Source organism: Tasmannia lanceolata, unplaced genomic scaffold (assembly GCF_043159265.1).
Source record: "Tasmannia lanceolata isolate RefF3 unplaced genomic scaffold, GAP_Taslan_0.1 ptg000035l, whole genome shotgun sequence".
Classification (NCBI taxonomy): Eukaryota; Viridiplantae; Streptophyta; class Magnoliopsida; order Canellales; family Winteraceae; genus Tasmannia; species Tasmannia lanceolata.
This window is the reverse complement of record NW_027518712.1, coordinates 2,386,868-2,407,786: the sequence shown is the minus strand read 5'-3', so window position 1 is coordinate 2,407,786 and position 20,919 is coordinate 2,386,868. Positions and strand designations below refer to the sequence as shown.

Genomic DNA, 20,919 nt, shown 5'->3' with positions numbered 1-20,919 from the left:
TTTGATCACATGCTTAGCTATAACACTTCTTATTATTCTTGTTCATTCACATGCTTAGTTGTAGCATTTACATGTCTATCTTATCTTGTCTACTTATTTACTCACAAGCTTAGTTGTAGCACTTATCTGTTTATCTTATCATGATTATCTGCTTAGCTGTAGCTATTTACTGTTTTTCCTGCTTATCTTATCTCATTATATTTGTCATTACCTGCTTAGTTGTAGCTGTGCATGTGGTTGTTTACCGCTTTCCTAGATGTGATGAGTTAGGACTAGATGTGATGAGTTAGACTTTGTTTGTTTTTATTGCCTATCCTTGGGTCATGTATGCTTAGGTAGACATTTTCTCGGGATGCCCGTTCCCATTTCACATTATTTTTTGCCCAAAATTCTTCAAATATAATAAAAATGGCATAAGAGACCGAGTGCGCTCGGGCAAGTGGGGTGCCTAACACCTTCCCAACTCGTAACCAGGCACGGACACATTCTTCTCTGGTTATCTATTGCAACAGAGTATTTTTAATGGTTATATAGCCTTAATACATGGATGGTGACTCTTTACTATTTTTAGGTACATCTTGATTCTGGGCTTTGTCTCCGAATCAAGAGGTATCTCATATATCGCCACTCATGCTGTGAGGGCACCATTTCGAGAGTTCCTTAGTAGAGCTCTCCTTCACATGTGGAGATCTAAAGGATGTGGGGATCCGTTCCTCATTATTCTCAGGAGTGGGGTCCATAATATCTCATCAGTTTCATAAGGGCATTCCAGTGCTCATAGCTAGGATTACTAGTGAAACGACTCAGCATGCCTACCGTAAAGGCTATGTCTGGTCTAGTGCAGCTCATCGCATACATGAGACTACCAATCAGTTTAGAATAATCCAACTGATTCATGTTGTCTCCTTCATTAGGTCTCAGCTTTTTGGTATAATCAAATGGTGTCTCAATCGGTTTACACTCATTGTATCCTCATGTAGAAAGTAGTTTCTCAATGTAATGGGCTTGGCTAAGAGTGATCCCTTGCCTGTTAAAACTTACTTTCATACCAAGAATGATGTCTAGCACACCAAGATCTTTCATGTCAAATTCTTTAGCAAATATTGATTTCACTTCACTCACTACAGAGAGATCGGAACCAAGAATCAACATATCGTCGACATACAAGCAAATAATTGCAACCTTATTCGACACATAACGAAAGTAAAGGAATTTATCTGATTAATTAGTCTGAAAACCAAAGCTCTTTGCTGTCTTGTCGAATTTTTTATGCCACATTTTAGGTGCTTGTTTAAGACCATACAAAGATTTGTTTAACTTACAAATTTTGTTCTCCAAACCTTCCATGACAAACCCCTTAGGTTGGTTCATGCTGATTTTCTCTGTGAGGTCTCTATTAAGGAAAGTCGTCCATTTGATGCACAACATACTACTCAAGAGATGCCAAAGCAAGAAGAATTCTTATTGTAGACAAATAACAGACCGGTGAGTAAACATCAAAGTAGTCTATCCCACTTACTTGAGTATAACCCTTAGCTACTAAGCATGCTTTATACCGAGCTATGGATCCTTCAAGATTAAGTTTATTCGTTAAAACCCATTTACAGCCCACAATCTTAGCCCTTTTTGGCAAATCGACTAGCTGCCAAGTTGGATTTTGTAACAGAGAGCTCATTTCATAATCAATAGCTTCTGCCCATAACAAAGAGTCCCTAGATCTCATCGCTTCCTTATAGGTTGATTGATCATTCTCTAAATAATAGGTCACAAAGTTCTCACCAAAGTTCTTGGGTACTCGATCTCTTGTAAAAAAATTTAAAGGTTCTGATTCAGAAATCAGTATGGGATGGGTGTCAGAAATATTCTGTTTAGACTCTATACGCGATTCTGTAACCATATTTGTATCGGCTGGTATGGTCAAACCATGATCTCTGAGAAATTTATTCGTAAAGAATACTACATCTCTAAATTCTATAACCATATTGGTAGACAGATCCAAAAATCGATCAGCAACATTATGTTCTGCACCACCCAAATACACACAAGTGTTGGTTCTAGGCCCCACTTTAGGTCTCCTAGGGTCTTGTATCCGCACATAAGCAATACAACCCTAAGTCTTAAGAGTGTCAAATCTACAAGGATGTTTATGCCATAACTCATAAGGAGTGGAGGTTAATTTAGAGTGTGGCACTGTATTCAAAATGTGATTAGCAGTCAAAGCTGCTTCTCTCCAATAACAAGTAGGCATGCCAGTTGTCAATAACATAGAGTTTAACATTTCTGTTAACATCCTGTTCTTAGGTTCAACTATACCAATAGATTGAGGAAAGCAAGGAGCAGTAGTTTCAAGTATTATGCCCTGAGAGGCACAGAATTTCTTGAACCCAGTCATAGTGTATTCTCCTCCTCTATCACTCCTAAATCTCTTAATGTGCAAGTTCAATTGATTTTCTAGTGATCTTGGTTTGTGCACACACTTCACATCTGTCAAATTTAATCGACATATCTAAAGGTACATTATGAGTTTTAGCAAGTTGTATCATTTTCCTATTGTTCACATGTCCCAATCTATTGTGTAACAATTTAGGATCAATAAGAGTTGAACTAACCTGACTAATTGTTTCATTTGCTAAACTCAATCTATATATACCATCGATCAAGAATGCTCAGTCAAAATAATAAGAGTTAACAGATAAGGTTACTCTACCACCCAAAAATAAAGTGCACATATCAGCATTGTCTAAAAAACTAATAGAAATTAAATTCTTTTGAAGAGCAGGAACTACTTTCATATTTTTCAAAGTTAGTATTTTACTTGAAGAAAGGACCAAGTCCGCAGTGCCAGTATAAGTCACCTCCGCCTCTGCTCCACTAGCCACTATAACTGTCTCTTTCGCTTCAACAACATCTGTAAGTAGTATTTTAGAATTGCAAACATGACATGTGGCTCTTGTATCTAACCACCAGTCGGAAGAAGTACTGGCCTTACCGTTGCCCAACATAGCAACAAAACTATTAGGCTCAGCCTTGCCCACCATCATATGAGCTTCCTTCTGTGGTGTGTCAGATTTAGGCTTATTAGGTAGCCTACAATCTGCTGCAAAGTGACCCAATTTCCCACAGTTGTGGCACTTGCCCTTCTTTTTTCTTAAAGATAGTCTTTTTGGCCTCCAACTTGGGTTCACTTTTAGGTAACTTGGATTTCTGAGGAAATTTCTTAGGATTTGTTACCGTGTTAGCAGCAGACTGTTGCTGTCTAACTATCTCCAAGTTATTCGTGGCTCGATTCTCATATTCGATTCGAATGAATCGTTATCTAGTCCCACTGGCACATTTTTCCTATACATTTCAGTTTTAAAAGAGTGCCATGCAGATGGTAACTTATATATGATTGCACCCACAAGAAACGAATCACAGACAACAATTTTCTTATTGTTTAATTTAGATCTCAAGTTCTCAAGATCCGTCACTTGAGAAGTGATTTCCTTGTCTTCTTGAAACTTAGAATCTATGAATTTGTCCACAAGATGGGTCTTGGACAATTCCTCCTCCTTTTTGAATTGAGCATCTAAATTATCCCAAATTTCTTATGCAGTGTTAAATTTGCTATAGGTTTCTACAAGACGGTCGGAAAGACAATTCAACAAATAGTCTTTGTAGAAATCCTCATCCCTAAGCCATTGAGATTCATCAACATCTTCAACCGTATCAGCAAAAGTACTCAAAACGGTGTAGAAACAATTCAAATATTTTAAACCGAATTGAGTCTTTCGCTTCCACGAATTAAATTCAAATCCCCCAAACTAGGTATTTCAAACTAGATACCTAGGGTGTAATGCTTCCAGCAACCTTGCTTGATTCAACAATCTTGAAGCATGATATTGAACGAGTAGACCACACGACCAAACACCAAATCATTATCTGTGGGATAAGCAACCCACACCCAAAAAGAAAATTTTGATGGGGAAACCCACAGCAAAAATCACTGAGATTTTTGGTCAATAAGATCAAAATCGTTTGCCTTCTCTGCAAAACAGTGGGGTCGATTCCAAGGAACGAAATTCCTTCTTTGGTGTTGTATCTTAAACCCACGTTAAAAAAAACAATGATTTAGAAGAGAAAGAAAATCACGATGAAAATAGAGATGAGATTTGTAATGCTTCAAGATTGTCGAATCAAGCACAAGGTTGCTTGAAGGATTACACCTTAGGTATCTAGTTTGGAATACCTAGTTTGTTGCCTCCAGCCCCTATATATAGAGATACACTAGAGTTATTGATTGGTTAATGGACTCTAGCCCATGTAGGCCCACTACACTGGTCAATTATCTTATTGAGCTTATATTAGAACATATCTAGGGTTATACTATATACCGAACAGGTAGGAGTGGAGAGCATCAGATACCGCTAAAAAATAATGAAAAATAAATACCTTGCTAAAATTAGTTTTTTTTTTCTTTCCCTGATTTTTCGTAGCTTTTCATGTTTCCCTCACTCCCACCCTATCAAGTTTCTCTCTCTTTAGCCCACATTTCACATCTGGCCCAAGGGAATATTTTTTTCAAGGTTGCAAACATTACATTTCCATTGTTATATGAGAATAATTTCCATTCAATTGAGCAAATGTCATTTCATTTCAAGGCTGAAAAACTTTTTTGAATTTCAGAATGCAAATTTTGGTTGCCAACCAGAGACAAAATAGATCTTTTTTCAACCAAGGGTTATGCAGCTCCCTCATGAATTCAGCCTGTGGTGTTTAAATTCAAGGTGTTTCTCTTTCTCTAGTCGCATCACGCCATGTTAAACAAGCGTGTTGTTGCTGCCATTTGGATTCAAAGATGCAGGCAAGACCCACTTATTCACGCGTGCGAAAGCCATAGATACCTGCAAAGAATGATAATTTTTTATAAAAAAAAGGTCTATATAAGTAAGAAGAATACATAACATTTCAGCCACCACAAGAAAATATAAACAAACTTGATTCATTGCTACTCCAACAAATAATTGAAAAGGGTTTTCTTTTCATTTCATCTTTAGATTTGTCTGCCATGAGAAATGTAATGGATACACGGAAAATCAATATAAGCTTTGCTACTTAGAGAAAGAACAGGAGTTATTATCTTTCCAACAAATAATTGAAAAGGGTTTTCATTTCATTTCATCAAGCACACAGCTATTATCTTTCCAAAGAGAGAGAACTAAAAAATTATATCGAACAGTTTGTCAAAAATGCCTCAATTCAGGAATAAAATCTAAGTGGTTCTGGGGGAAAAAATTGAAAGAAACTGTGGGCTTTGGTCAAAATAATGAAAATAAATAAATAAATAGCATTACCATCGACTCTATTCAAGAATATTAAAACAAAAAGTGCAATCTACTTACCTGCTTATCCCAGTCAGTTTTCCATGTAATGTACAGAAGTACCAGAGTTTGAACAAATGTGCCAAACATCATTCCAATCCAAATCCCCTACAAATAAATCATATAATGAAACAAGTTAGCTTCCTGATTAGAATGTTGCCTTGCAAGCTGCACAAACTGAGATAAACTCAAAAGAAGAAGAAAAAACAAGGAATAATTCAGGGCGTTTTGGTTACCGAAGGTGCTTTCGACATTTCCAAGTGAAAGGAGTATTTATACATTTGGCGAATTTAATTTAACTAGTATTGAAAAAGTTAATCATGACTGGTTCTTATCAAGTTGGAACCACTTGACCAAACAATTAATCGTCCTGTTATAGACTTGAGTTGTATAGGCCTAGTTTAGTCTGGGTCTGATTGTTAGGCTTCAAGATGCTAGACACTAAGGTTCTGTTCATTTTGGATTTTGAGAATTGATTGTGTCCAAAACTGATTATCATACCCAAAATTAAAGGCAATCCAAATCGAACAGGGCCCGAGTCATTGTTATATCCATACGAATTAGGTCCCACTTTCAAAGATCTTATGTGCTTCAGATTCTAAAATGGTGGCGACAAAAAGGAAAAAGCCAGTGTCTTTGTAACCTTCCATTTTAACTCATTTCGAGTATAGAATCTTAGAAATATGCGTCGATAAGAAAGGTAACGTTGTGATAACATATCTTACTTTGACATGTAAACCAAGTGCATAACCAAGCACAACCCCAATAGGTACTCCGACCAAGTAATAGCATGTCACATTCACGTAAGCCACCACGCTCTGCCAACCAGCACCAACAGCAACCCCTGTTGAAAACACAGAGACACATGCCACTCCCATTAATCTTGGAATTTAAGATGGTAGGGAAAAAAATTCAGTGGCTATTTCAATATATCATTTACTATAATCATCAACATTATAATTGTTGAAGTATAAATTATTAAAATAACACCAAACAGCTTAAGCTTTTGGAGTAACTAGTTGTTTCCCAATAATCCTTACCTACCAAGAAAAAAAAGAAGAAAGTTTTAATTAATGGTTATGTAAAGAATATATTTCATTTTTAAAAAAATACTTTCAATTCTTTCCCTGCATTTCCACCTCCTGTTGTTCGAATTTTCTTAAAAATTGCTGCATGGATATATAATCTACCACCATGAAAGCATATTGGGTTTTCAGAGTAGGCCAGTCTAGATTACAGACATAAAAAGAAAAGGATGGTGAAAGGAAAGGAAAGAAACCAACCAGAGAGAACTGGTTGAACACTGTTCATCAGTATGGAGAAGGCCAATAGAGGAGATAGAACCGAAACTGCTTCAGCAACCTCCGGGCTATCAGTAAATAAATAGGCAAGCCTCCCCCGTAGAAGCAGAAACATGATGAAAAGCACAATCCCAATGCAAAGAGAATTAACAACTACCACGACCACCGAAAATTTTGCAGCTTTGGCGCTTCCTCTTCCCAGCTCATTGGACACCCGCACACTGCAAATTTGTTGAACAACGATTCTGATTTTAATCTAATTAAGACCCAAATAATTCAATAAAAAAGAGGAAAGTTGGTGTTATTTTACTAATCATGCATATTTTTTGCACAATTTCCCTCCATTTCATAAAAAGAAAACTAATAAAACATAAATTGTGACTTAGTAGTTACTACCCAATAAGAAAAGATACAACAAACGATCATCATATATCATATTAAAACAGGAAGTTTGTGTTACAGTCCTAAGTGGGGGGCCACCTAGGTATGGGACTAAGTGGCAACCAGCCTGGTATGGGACAGGTTTAAATGGCCTTGCCTAACGCATTCCATCAGCACTGGAGCTTTTGGCATATCGGCAAGGTACCTAACATTTGGTACCAAAGCAGCCACCACGTCCCGTGTTCGAGTCACGGAATGGGTGACCTGTGGAAAGGGCTACTTGGAAAAAAGCTAGTACAGAGTGGGCAGCTGAGGACGGCAGATGCGGAAGCATGGTGTACGGTCCTAAGTGGGGGCCCGCCTAGGTATGGGACTAGGTGGGACCCAGCCTGGTATGGGACAGGTTTAAAGGGCCTTCCCTAACGCGTTCCATCAGCTCTGGAGCTTTTGGCGTATTGGAAAGGTACCTAACAGTTGAGCATTGCATCTTTAAGTACTATATCCAATGGGTATGTGCTGCATGCCTGGGATGCAGTAAACATAGAAGGGTATGTACTATGGCTAATACAAAGGGAGAAGGAACAATCAACAAAAAGAAAAGTGAAATTGATAAGAACATCTAACAAAAACAATACCTTGCCGCACCCAAGAATCCAAGTGATATCATCATTTCCCACCCATTGATGTTAAGGCTGTGTGTTAAAGAATGAAGAGAGGTAAGCTTGCAACTTTCTGAATGATTAAAGAAACCAAAGTAAAAGAAAGCAGAATGTTTGAAAATACCAGATGGAGAGAGCATCTATAGCAACTTCGGCATCTTTCATGTGTCCTGTTAAAAGAACCAACACAGTGTTGTACCACAGCTCCAGACTGTTGATTACAAACAGGTCACAATATTATAAATGTTTTGGGTTTCCTGTTATGGGTGTTAAATCATTTGGAGTAATAGACTTTTCACCAGGAAACATGGAGATATCAGATTTCCATTAATTTTGATTCAAACAATTGGTCCCTATTAGAAGCCCTTGAGGCTGACCTTCTGGTTGAATCGTGGCATTCTCAACAAGGCAAAATACATTCTTTTTCCAAATAATAAATATGCATATATGAAGTGCAACCTGCCTAGTCTCACGAAACCATCAACAGCTTAGAAGAAAAATTGAGCAATAATTACCAAGTTGTCACTACAAATATAGATAATGCATGCCATCTGCTCTTTTAATTGCTGCCTTCTAAACTTGCACCAAATTCCTGTTTTGCAACCCTGAACTTTTTTTCTGAATTTCTTTTTAAAAAATGATTTTTCCAAGGTTTGCTGGCCCCTTTTTTTAGGTAAAAACCAGCAAAAAGATTCAATCAGGTTAAACTTTATAAGTATTGTTGTTGGTAAGGTTTTGAACATAGTTTTTAACCGTAATTACTGACTTCTAAGCAAAAAAGAAAAAAAAAGGTTTTAACCATAGTTTTAGAACTCCACCCCCCCTCTCCCCGGGTCCAAGTTGACTCGGGGGAGTCCACTACCTTCTACGTTGGCCGCGTTATGCGTTGCGCTGCATTGGCATTCTACGTTTTGCCCTGCATAGTCAATAAAACTCCTTTTACTCTCTCAAATTATGACTGCGTCAACCGATACTCAGCCGGCCAACCGAATACTCGACCGTGTCATGCTGAGTCCCGTGCCACATCCACGTTTTTAAGCACTGGTTTTAGTTGAAATAAATTTTCCTTAAGAAAAGTACTAACAGACCTTGAGAAATTGTTTTTTATTTCGTATGACTCAAAAATCACAGGAAGTGGTGTTCAAACCATATGCATAGGCAATATTTTACACAGATTAGAGGATTGTAGGAATTTTCTATAAAAGTTTGGAAAGGAAAAATAATTGAAAATTTTGCTACGTTTTTTTATAGGGAATTGATATCCCCCCACCCTCTAATGGATAAAATCCCCCCCTTTAACGGTATTCGTTAAGTTTGAGAGGCAAAGAAAAACGTTAAACGGGGTGAATTTATCATTAACCAGTGAACCACTCTCTTAGAAACCGTTAAAAGGGGGGATTTTATCAGTTTCCTGAAAGGGGGGGGGCATATCATTTCCCTCTTTTATGATATGATTTCCCTCTAAAGGGTAATGATTTCAACACAAACATGTTTTGATACAAGAGGCTCATGTTTCTTGTCTTTTAGTATTTAAAGAGCTCTAAAAGGGTTTCTACAGTTCCCAAGAAGCACTTACATGACAATTAAATCCTAAAAGACAAGATACATGAGCGTATGTATCAAACATAGTTGTGCTGAAATCATTTTCCCCTCTAAATTGTATAAACAAAAAACTTTGCTTTGCAGTCGGAAGAGAGTATAGTGAACCATGACAATTTCATTGGTAAAAGGAAAATGATATATGTGGCCCCCTTTCTTCCTTGGACCACCGGGTAGTCATAAATACACTAGAGAGGCTGGCCCAGGGAAGAAAAAGGAGCAAATATATCAGATCCCAAAATAATGGGATCCACCTGCCTTCTCCCCATCCACTGCATCATTTCCCCTCATCTCATGGTCTTCCCACTCCCACGCACGCTATAATTTAAAGGAAAAATTGCCGGGACACACTTTTGAAAAATTGTTAGAGGGGGACGAAATGGGAGTTATCAACCCTCTAAAAGGGGGTTATCAACCCTCTAAATGCGGTTATCAAACTCTCAAAAGGGGATTATCAACCTTCTTTAACAATTTTTCAAAAGTATGTCCCCCGTTGGCAATTATCGTATTTTGATGTCCCCCATTGGCAATTTTCCCTAATTTAAATGCACCGGGTACCCAACCTTTATACCCTACCTTTTTGGGAAATGATAGGATACTCAAGCAGTGGCGGAGCCAGGATTATACACAAGGGGTGCAGGTTATACATAAGGCTGGGCCCAATTGAGTTGGGCCTATTAAGGAGTTTGGCCCAACTCAACAGGGGCCCCTTATGCTACATGTAGCTCTGCCCCTGTACTCAAGTGATAGCTAGTGCCCCCAATGAGGACACTAAGAAAGTCGGGGCGAATACCATCTTCTATTTTGTGCTTAATGAGAGAGAGAGAGAGAGAGAGAGAGAGAGAGAGAGAGAGAGAGAGAGTTTTACCTACCAGAGCATGGCACCAGAAGAGAGGGAGAGCTTAATGACCGGCCACAGATCAGTAAAGGCACTGCGCGAGAATCCCTTCCATGTCTCAGGGCACCCCCCACAGAGAACGAATCCCAACTGTCCGAAATTCGGAATCCAATAAGCCAAGATGGTTGAGCCCATGGCTCCAGCCAGGCCTAATTTCAACTTGATCACCATCAACCATGAGAAAAACACGTGGAGCGAGAGCGAGAGCCCCGCCAAATAACCAACAATCTTGTTCTTACTCTGGGCTTGGAGAAACATCTGGAGCGTAAAGGAGAAAACAAATGAGAATATAATGGGTATATACCATAGTGAAATGGTTCCCGCCATGGCCGCGATTTCATCATCCTGTCCAAGGAGCTTTAGAATTGGGGTGGTGAATATGAACAGAGGGAGGAGAGCTATGGAGGAGATGAGCAAAACAATCCATGATCTTTGAAGATAAATTCCGAGCATGTCATGCTTTTTGGCCCCATATGCTTGCCCGCACAGAGTTTCTAGTGCACTTGCCATGCCCAACTGTAACAGAAACAAGGCAAAGGTTTTAAAGTGGCGAAAATACCCTTCAACAATGAAGTTTATGTTGCCTGTACGACTGATTGACGAGTGTTCGTCTAAGGCTATTTGTGGAAAATCAATACTGTCTGTGCATGGATGATTTTTTTCGTTGAGAGAAGAAAGAAAATCAAGTTTATGAATTATGATCAATGGTAAAAGGCCAACTTTAGATTTTAACAAGGTCCTAAATGAGCTTTTTGTGTATGTGAAATCAAGACCGTTGATACGTAGAACATCATGAGACCCATATGGTTTTGGCCCATTAAAGTATATTTAAACAAGAACAGTGGGCCCTACTTTGTACCATGATACAAACTGTTCATTTATAGGGCCACAATGTAAGTAGAGTGTACCAGTAAACCATCTGTATAGGATTATCCTAACTCTCCAATATGCAGAGGGGAAGGGTTAGATAATCTTATGGAGATGATTTACCCTGTACAGCCTGTTTATGTTGTGGCCAACCAATGAACGTTTTGGATCATCCTATAAAGTGGGGGCCTCTACAGATCGGAGGGTTAGGATAATCCTACAGAGATGATTTACCAGGCGCACCCTATTTACGTTGTGGTGCAACAAATCAACGGTTTGAGTCAGCCTATAAAGTGGGCCTATCTTACTATTAGAAAAATAATGGACTTCAATGGCACACAACATATAAAATAGGGTGATGATATATTCGCACCCCTTGTAGGATGATTCGCACCCCTTATACCTTGATTTGACGTTACAACGCTTTAAAAGTACCACACAATTCAAGTTATGCGTACAGGGGGTGCAATTTATTATCTCCCATAAAATATTAGAAATAGAAGTACTCTAATTGTCTAATTCAGCTTTTCCATTACAGCCAAGAATTATATAGAAAGAGGAGGGGACTGATAACCGGCCGACCACAGTTTGATAATGGTACGAAGCCACATTGTACTACATGTTTCAACCGGTTGTTAAAGCTCACAGCATTGGCCGATAGAGTTGACCCCTGCCATTCAACGTCGTGCCGACATCAATCTCTATTTCAACCAGCCTTTTCCTTCTCTCCTAGCTTATTTTTCTCTGATTTGACTTTTCCTTATTAGTAGACTATTTAAAAGTAAGATACATTGATGTGCGTATTTCGGCCACCCGAGCTCCCATGGTCCCATATGTTGGGGGTTCCACGTGAAAGCAAAAATAGTCCCACATTGGAAAAGTCAATGGATATGGATTTGCTTATAAGGGATGGGCACCCTCCCTCTAACGGCTAACTTTTAGGGGCGAGTTCTACCCTGTTCAGAGTCCCTACAAGTGGTGTCAAAGCCAAGGTTGTTTGGAAGCAAAGTTGTTTGTGTGGAATGAGATGGAGAGTTCTTCAGGAATCATGATCAAGTTGGCTGGATCAAATTGGATGATTTGGAAACCAAAGATGGAGGATATTCTTTATTGTAAGGATTTGTATGAACCCATTAAAGGTGATAAGGTCAAGCCGACTAGCATGTCCGATAAAGATTGGCAAAAATTGAATAGAAAGGCTATTGGACATATTAGGCAATGGTTGGATGACCGTGTGTTCCATCATGTGTCTAATGAAACATCTGCACTTTCGCTTTGGACAAACTTGGAGTGTCTTTATGAGAGAAAGACTGCTGGGAACAAAACTTTCTTAATTAGAAAGCTTGTAAACTTGAAGTTCAAAGAAGGTGGTTCGATTGCAGAGCATCTGAATGAAGTTCAGAGCATAGTGAACTAGTTGTCTTCAATGAAGATGGTGCTAGATGATGAGTTGCAGGCATTGTTACTTTTGAGCTTATTACCTGATAGTTGGAAAACTTTACTGGTTTCACTTCGTAACTCTGCTCCAGATGGTGTACTTACCATGAGCCAAGTTACTAGTAGCTTGCTAAATGAAGAGACTAGAAGGAAATCAATGGCTACAGACCATGCACAAGCTCTTGTCACAGAGAACAGTGATAGAAGTAAAAGCAGAAGGTCACAAAATTGTGACAAATCCAGCGAAATGTTGAATTTGAGAGAGAAGAAAAAATGCTTCCATTGTGGCAAAGAGGGTCACATAAGGAAGAATTGTTGGGTTTACAAAAGAGAGCAAAAAGAAGCTAAAAATCAGAAAAATGATGATGTTAAAGACACTACAGCGATCGTGTCTAATGAAGATGTGATAACACTCTCTTTTGGAGAAGAAGAGTGTTTACATGTTGCAGATCAGGGTATAGAGTGGGTTGTTGATACCAGTTCTTCTTACCACGCTACTCCCAATAGGAAGTTCACTTCATATAAAGCAGGGGACTTTGGTATGAAGAAGATGGGCAACACTTGTCTCAAAGATTGTTGGAATTGGTGATGTGTGCATAGAAACCAATGTTGGATGCACGTTAACTTTGAGGGATGTGCGACATGTTCCTGATATGCGCGTAAATCTAATTTCTTGTAAAGCCATGGATAGGGAAGGTTATGAAAGCTACTTTGGTAAGGGAGCTTGGAAGCTCACCAAAGGTTCACTCGTAGTTACAAAGGGGACGATTTGTTGCACATTATACAAGACTTATGCAAAGGTGTGCAAGGATGTGGTAAATTTTACCAAAGACAGTTCTCCTAGCTTGTGGCATAAGAGGCTTGCTCACATGAGTGAGAAGGATTTTGCAGATTTTGAGAGTGTTGAAAAACTTATGAGTGTTGTTGATGGTATTATTGATCTTACATCTATTCGTTCTCTATTAGAGCATGTTACACATGGGGGAGAAGTGCAAGAAGATGGTAGTGATCATGGGTCAGATGCAGGTAGTCATGATACTGTGATAGATCATGGGTAGGGGGAGCAGCCCCCACAGACAAAGATAGTGGAGTCTCAGGTTAGAAGATCTACTAGAGAGCATTGGCTATCAACGAGATATCCTACCTCAGATTATATATCGGTTACTAGTGAGGGGGAGCCTAAGAAGTTTAAGGAGATACAATCTCATAAAGGCAAAGAATATTGGGCAGTAGTGGAATTGATTTTCAGGAACCGATGGATCCGTGATGTGATCGAAACGCGGTTGGTGCAGTTGAAGAATATTCGTACTGACAAGAATCTGTTTGATATGTTGACTGAGGTTGTTCTCAAAGGAAAGCTTGAGTTATGCATTGGCATAGCTGGCATGGACTCCAAGTGAGATTCAAGGTTGGTGTCTCCTCTTCATGGGCCTGGAGTGGGAGATTGTTGTGGGTTCCAGCCCATGTAGGCCCCACATTCACACCGTTTCCTATTCTTAATAGGTACTTAAAATAAAAATAAAAAAAAGGGAAACTAGAATCGTGGGTGAATTTCCAATTAGGAAAAGGCAGAGAGTGGTGTGTGTGTGTGTGTGTGTGTGTGTGTGTGATGTTTTCTAAAAACGTTACAAGAAAAAAAAAAAAGAGAGAGAGAGGGAAGGGAGAGAAGAAAAAACAGAAGAACAAGGGTCTCTTTGTGTGGTTAGGGTTTTGGCTTGCGACCAAAATCTAGGGCTCTTTTTGGAGCGTTTCTTCTTGGAGATTTTCACCGCACCGTCGAATCATCTCGTTGCACGAAGACTTCGTGAGAATTTAGATTTCTTCAACTTGAAGATCGAAGTAGGTAATTTTTGGTGAGAAAGTGGGTTTTGTTGTTCGCACGAGGTAACCCTTTATCTCTCTTGTTTCTTGTATTGGCTCATGTTTCGAGTGAAACTTGAGAGAAAGATGTTGTATTACTTATTTGATTAGTGGATATTTCGTCGGTTTTGCCCCGTGGTTTTTCCCTCTTCGTTGGAGGGTTTTCCACGTAAATCTTTGTGTTCTTTTGTGTGATTGCTCTCTTGTTAGTTAGGTTTCTTTAATCCACATCTTTATTTGCTTGGTAATTAAAATGGGTTTTCTTCGGTGAAAAACCCAACAAGTGGTATCAAAGCTAGGGCGTGGTAACTCCGGTTTGCTTCCGAGGGCGGGAATGTCCCTCGAGGAAGATCTCCGTAACCCCGATAATGCCTGCGAGGATGGAATAATCCCTCGGGGTAGATCTTGTAGTTCCCACGTTGCACCAGCGTGGATGGGCCAGATTGTCTACGTTGCTTCCACGTGGAGGGGGAGATTGTTGGGGGTTCCACGTGAAAGCAAAAATAGTCCCACATCGGAAAAGTCAATGGATGTGGATTTGCTTATAAGGGATGGACACCCTCCCTCTAACAGCTAGCTTTTAGGGGCGAGTTCTACCCTATTAAGAGTCCCTACAAGACCATAGTACCCATATTTCATGGGAGGAATACTAGATTCAAAGGCGCCCTTGCAAATAAAGGGACAGAGGGCGCCCCTATTGGTCAAATCCCATTTAAGACGGTTATTATCTTAATTTATAGTGCCATCTCAAATGGGATTTGACCAATAGGAGTGCCCTTTGCTCTTTTATTTGCAAGGGCACCTGTGAATCTAGCATTCCTCATTTTTTATGGAAAATAATAAAAACATCCTCATCTCATAAAATAACAAAAATTACCCTTACATAAAAAAAATGACCAAAGAATCTCTATAAAATATAAATGACAAAAATACAAATGAATTATAAAAATGAACAAAATACCAAGTTCTAATTAAAAAATTAACAAAGTATTTCTATCTCATAGAAAATGCACAAAATGTCTCATATCCCATCTCATAAAAATGATAAAATGTATCATTAACTAATAAAATCACCAAAATACATCATCTTATGAAAATAACAAAACATACCTAAATCTCATGAGAAACGATTAAAGTACTACTTATCTCATGGAAATTAACCAAAGCACTCATATCTTAGAAAATGATCAAAATACCCACATCTCATATAAAATGACCAATGTACACATTCTCATATAAAGTTATTTTAGTACCCCTATATGATAAAATATTATCAAAGTACATCTATTGCATTTTCAATGAGATAAAAATATTTTGTTAATTTTTGGAGATAGGTGTACTTTAATCACTTTTTATGAGATATTGAGTATTTTGATTATTTTCAATGAAATAGAGGTACTTGGTTATTTTAGGACTATTTTCATAATTGCAATAAGATATAGATATGTTTTTGTCAACTTCCATAGGAGAGGAATGCTTTGGTTATTGTTTATCTGATGAAGTATTTTTATCATTTTCCATGACATGGGCGGACTTTGAGAAAATATTAAATTATTACCATGAAGTATTTGGTCAACGAAATATAATTTTAGTCAAGAGACTACTTAAAAACAACAGGGCTTCGGGCAAAACTGAAATCTCGTTTTTTAAAATAAGATGGGTTCTCCATCGCTACACGTGTACAAAAATATACAAGGAAGAGAGCTCCAATCCCCACTACAGGGGGAAGAAAAAAGAAAAAACCAAGGTGAAAATGATCAAGTATTTGGTCAATCACTTTCGTCTTTATTTTCTGATGACTAGAGTTCTGTTTTTACCCCCCTAAGTTACTTCAAGGGTAAACCAAAACATGTTGACCTCTTTATTTTCTGATGACTAGATTTCTGTTTTTACCCCCCTAAGTTACTTCAAGGGTAAACCAAAACATGTTGACCTAATTACCATCTAATCATTTACCCTATGGAACTTCAGATTCGGAATGATTTTGAATCTTGATAAGTGAGTCATTATACCATCTCTCTAAACACTTTCCTCTTTAATTAAGTTCATGCACTTGCCAGATTACGACTTAAGTTCAGTTTTTGCTATAACTCTTTCAATAATTTTGAAATTCCCACAAGATTTTGAAATAACAAACGAGCAATTTCCCAATTATTCTAGTGTAATTCCAAAAAAATCGTATTTAATTAAAAATGAGAGATTTTTTGAATTAATGAGATCTGTAATAATATCCATGAAAAAAAAAGCAGTGATATTTTGCCCCTTCTAGCATTCTACTGGTACAACACTTCCAAACCTGTCTCCCCCTCCCACACTGTCAGCGGGGCGACAATTAATTTGTTGGAAATCTTTGAACCAGGTATGCCCCACCCATATTTTTCAAAATGCTCTCCGGCCCACACCACAAGATGATCCAAACCGTCCATTTGATGGGCCACAACTAAATAGGTTGTGCCCCAAAAATGCTTTTCATAGGACGATCTTAGCCCTCCGATCTGAGAGAAATAAAATATCATGGTAAATTGGAGGGTTGGCAACTCAAAACTGCAACAGATTTGAGTATATGGGGGTGGGACTACAGCTCTCTTCTGAAAGTCTTTCAGTTCGGTCCCTAATCCGAGGGACCTCACTTCACTCGGCGCTTTGAGTTGTGAGTTCGGAGCTAAATGAGTGACTCAAATCACGGAACACTTTATTAAAGTCTCCTTTTTTTAGTTTACGTTGAGGGAAAACGAAGGTACAATGATCCTCGAACCACATTTTCTAAACGAACGAGAGCCAATTTGAATTGATCCTCTAACAGATTTGCTACCGAACGAATACGTTTATTTTTCTAGTTTATTTTTCTAGTGATTCATATCGTCAAGGTGCCCATGACAACCTATTTATTTGGCCGCCCATCAAATGGATGGTTATGATCATCTTATGGTGTGGGTCGTATAGTAACATTAAGGCCAATTGTATTTTTAAAATGAAGTGTACGGTCAACAGCATAGGGTGCTCCAAGCCGTCCATTTGATGGGCCCCAACATCATTTCCATAGGATGATCGCAGCCCTCGAATTTAAGAAGGAAAGAAAAGAGAAGATAGGCATACCAGGATTCCATTGGCGAACCTCAAAAGAACTGTGGCGACCAGAGCGAAAGCCGCGAGCTCCGTGGCTCCAATATGGCCGATGAACATTTGGCTTATGACAGACACCCCAAAAGTTGTAAATCTCGTGAAAATTGCAGGAGCGGCCACGATCCATAATTTTTTCATTTCTTTCCATATCTTTCTCTTCAAATTTTCATCTTCTTCTTCCTCACCTGATCCAAGAAGCTTCTCCTTTATATCCTTCTCCATTTCTTGTCCCATACCAGAAAATCAATCAGATCCTGAGATTCAAGAAGAAAAGTGTAAGAGAATAAACATTTGTAATGTTTTTGGTAAATTAGAGACATTTGTATTTATTTCTCTGGTCGCGATGGTGCCAAATGGCATCTGCCTTAAACAAACAGATATTTTTCAAGGACGAAAATGAGTCCACTTTTTTAACCATAGCATGAAAAACATAGGCAAGTAACAGAGTCATAAAAAAATATCTCTAAAAATTATTTGCAGATAATCTATTATGCAAACCTTTTTGAGGCTAAATTAAAATATGGGAATAATTTTTAGTTTTGAGACTAAATCTAAATAATCTAATTTGCAAAACAAGGACTAATATCCAAAGATAGTAAAAGATTTTTCATTTTCTTTTCAGGAAGCAGGCTCTCAAATCAATGAAATACCCAAAAACTTGAGATTTCAGTTGGTCAGAGTAAGAAAAATTAGTATATTTTGAATCCCATGTTCACCTTTTTGTCTTCCCCGGCCAGAGGTTTAATTTACTCTCTCCTACTTCAAGAACAAAATAAGGGAAAAAATCCAAAAAATAGAAAAGGAAGAAAGAGAGACAAAGAGATCTTACTCGAAGATGAAAGATAGCACCAGACCAATCGACGGTGGAGAGAGAGAGACGTGTAGCTCTGGAAGCTTCAGAAGATACAGAGAGTATTTATGCACTTGGTTCTATGCAAATTAATGCGGGGTTGAGTATTTATATCCTTACGATAGATTGACAGCCATGTTTACACTGGAAAAGTTAGGAAAGTCAAAATATATGATTGGTTATTATGTGGAAGAAGGAAAAGAGAAAATTACGAAATGGGTGCCGATGTTTAGTGAAAATACGGATGATGGGCAAATTTTAAAACAAGAACAAAAAAAGAGCTAAGCTTTAAAATTGGGTGGGAAAAAGACCACAATACCCTTCTGACACCATTAGGACTAAGATGGACTCCTTGGAAGTTGGTCATTCTGAAATGATGTCAATCATCCTCGTATGTTGGCCCATTCTGCTTGCATATTCGTTCTTCTTGTATCTGTATTGTGCCAGTGGCGTATCTACATTATACCAGTGGTGTATCTACATTATACCGGTGGCGTATAGTATTCATTTTCGGTGGCACACGTTTATGTACCGTTGGCGTACATTTGTTGTAACTATTTGTATTGTCCTTCGTAGTTTACCGGTAGCGTATATACTTTTTACCAGTGGCGTACCTGATTGGAAGGGCACCATCATTATGAAGCGCCGTTCCAGGAGGCGGTAAAATCGAACCGTCACATTAAGTCAATTTATTTGTGCCTTAGGTTCTTCTCTCGCATCCTATTTGAACTGTCCCCAACTCTCTTCTAAAAACAATGTCGCAAGACCCCGATCTTTCTACACCAGGGCTCTTTCAGGCTTTAATAGTGGATGTGGACTCCTTGCCTGAGGCTGAACTCCCAGCCCCCCCTCCGGTGACCGAGAAGAAGCCAGAGGAAGGTTTCTCGAAATCTCGCCCTCCATCCCCGGACACGTGCGAGATGTACTGCAAGAAGCGCCTCCGAGCTTTTGCTGGAGAATGCCAACGATCAGTGAGACGCGCGAAGACTCTGGGTCTGGAATTCTCAACCGAGTTCTTCCAACTGGGGGATGAGGTGTGTGACCTCCAGATGAAGGTCGCACTCCTGGAGGAAGAGAACGCAGTTCTGAAGGCCAGGCTCAAAGGCTCATCGATGGGTGCTGGTCCTTCATAGGCGGAGGTTCCTTGAAATAAACAAGAGGGGGGGTGAATTGATTTTAACACTAAATTAGCCCTTTTGAAAATTAATTATGAACCCTAATTTGAATTTTCTTCTCTTGATTAAATTTTTGGTTAGTGCAAATAAGATTAAAAGAAAAATTGAAATGCTAAACCACAAAGAATGAAAGTGCAAGATAATGGAAGAGACACACCGATGTATAGTGGTTCGGGCAAAGTCCTACTCCACTCTTCTTAAGATCGTCCTTAAGGATTTCCACTATGCGAGACCTCCACGATGCCCGGCTCCGAGGCGGTTACACTTCCAAGGGATATTAAATAAGGATGCCCTTACACCTTTACAATGACTCTCCTTCTCCGCCGAGTTCTAAGTGCTTGCTCTCTAGGGAATTAATATAGGATGCCCTTACACCTTTAGAAGAAATGAAAGAGAGATAGCTTGGCTTCTTCTTAAAAGCTTGATGCTCTTTGTAGTCCCTTGATTGCCCTTCAATGATGGTTGCAAGTGAAAGCTCTAAACTCAAACTCAATAGATTTACAAGTGCAAGGCAAGTTTGCTTCAATGCTTAAGGAAGTTTTTCAAATGATCAAGAGAGAGGAAATAATCCTCTAGATGTTGTATAAATAGTCTCTCCTCAAAATATGACCGTTTAGGGGTGTGGATATCAAAAATCAAAAATTAATTCGAATCCCAATGGCTATATTTTGGTCTGTCGCGAGGTTCTCGGCTCCGAGAACCATTCTCGGAGTTCCGAGAAATATTCTCGGAGTTCCGAGAAATATTCTCGGAGTTCCGAGAGAACGGCCAGAAGAAGAAAATATTCTACTGGACCATTTCTCGGAGTTCCGAGAAAATGGCCAGAAGCTACTGGACCATTTCTCGGAGTTCCGAGCTCGGAGCTCCGAGAAAAATCTCAGAGTTCCGAGAAGCCTAAAAATCAGCATATTTTGAGTTTTTATTGCTTGTTTGATTTTTAGCTTTTGGAACTCAACTCCTATGATAATTTTGGAATGTTTATGAGGGTCCCACCATGTTGGTCCACCACATAACCATTCACTAAACCTTTAAAGCTCTTTAAGTGTTTTTGAAAACTATTTTTACGACACTTTGCCTTGACTTGAAAATCTAAAGAGAAGGGATGTACAATGATACCTATGCAACCTTCAATTTCTCTTTAGTCTTGGTCTTCAATTGATCTTCCATTTTGCGTATGTTTGCTTGAGAGATGATGTGAGCTTCACTTAGCTCCTTTGACTCTTGTTAGGTACATCTTCAAGCATGACCATGTAGTGTGTTGGTTTCATCAATGATCAATCACATCTTAAACACAACACTTCAGAGCAAATTGATTAGTATTCAATAACACAATCAATTATGTTTAGAATCATCAAAACAAGATAGGAGAGTAGACCCTTGGGCTTACAATCTCCCCCTTTTTTATGATG

At 38.8% G+C, this 20,919-nt stretch overlaps 1 protein-coding gene across 2 annotated transcripts; it reads right to left on the bottom strand.

The window, feature by feature from the left end:
• Positions 1 to 4,526: 4,526 nt before the first annotated feature.
• On the bottom strand, positions 4,527 to 18,467 carry LOC143859674 (protein DETOXIFICATION 21-like). Of its 2 annotated transcripts, none has more exons than XM_077370325.1 (9): positions 18,315 to 18,467; positions 17,459 to 17,739; positions 10,173 to 10,714; positions 7,826 to 7,912; positions 7,678 to 7,734; positions 6,644 to 6,882; positions 6,086 to 6,204; positions 5,382 to 5,468; positions 4,527 to 4,883 (listed from the first exon to the last, which is right to left on the bottom strand). In XM_077370325.1, exons 2-9 carry the CDS (start codon positions 17,717 to 17,719, stop codon positions 4,800 to 4,802), a joined length of 1,476 nt encoding a protein of 491 aa, XP_077226440.1. In that variant the 5' UTR covers positions 17,720 to 17,739; positions 18,315 to 18,467; the 3' UTR covers positions 4,527 to 4,799. The 2 variants fall into 2 exon arrangements, with proteins under 2 accessions (XP_077226440.1, XP_077226441.1); XM_077370326.1 differs by lacking the exon at positions 18,315 to 18,467 and adding an exon at positions 18,202 to 18,272.
• Between the last annotated feature and the right edge of the window lie 2,452 nt (positions 18,468 to 20,919).

Excerpts from the sequence above, each read along its gene's own strand:
- LOC143859674 (XM_077370325.1), bottom strand. The coding sequence starts at position 17,719 with ATGGGACAAGAAATGGAGAAGGATATAAAGGAGAAGCTTCTTGGATCA. Across the intron at positions 7,735-7,825 it reads ATAGATGCTCTCTCCATCTG|CCTTAACATCAATGGGTGGG; the intron begins GTATTTTCAAAC and ends TTTAACACACAG. Across the intron at positions 6,205-6,643 it reads TGTTCAACCAGTTCTCTCTG|GGGTTGCTGTTGGTGCTGGT; the intron begins GTTGGTTTCTTT and ends TGTTTTCAACAG.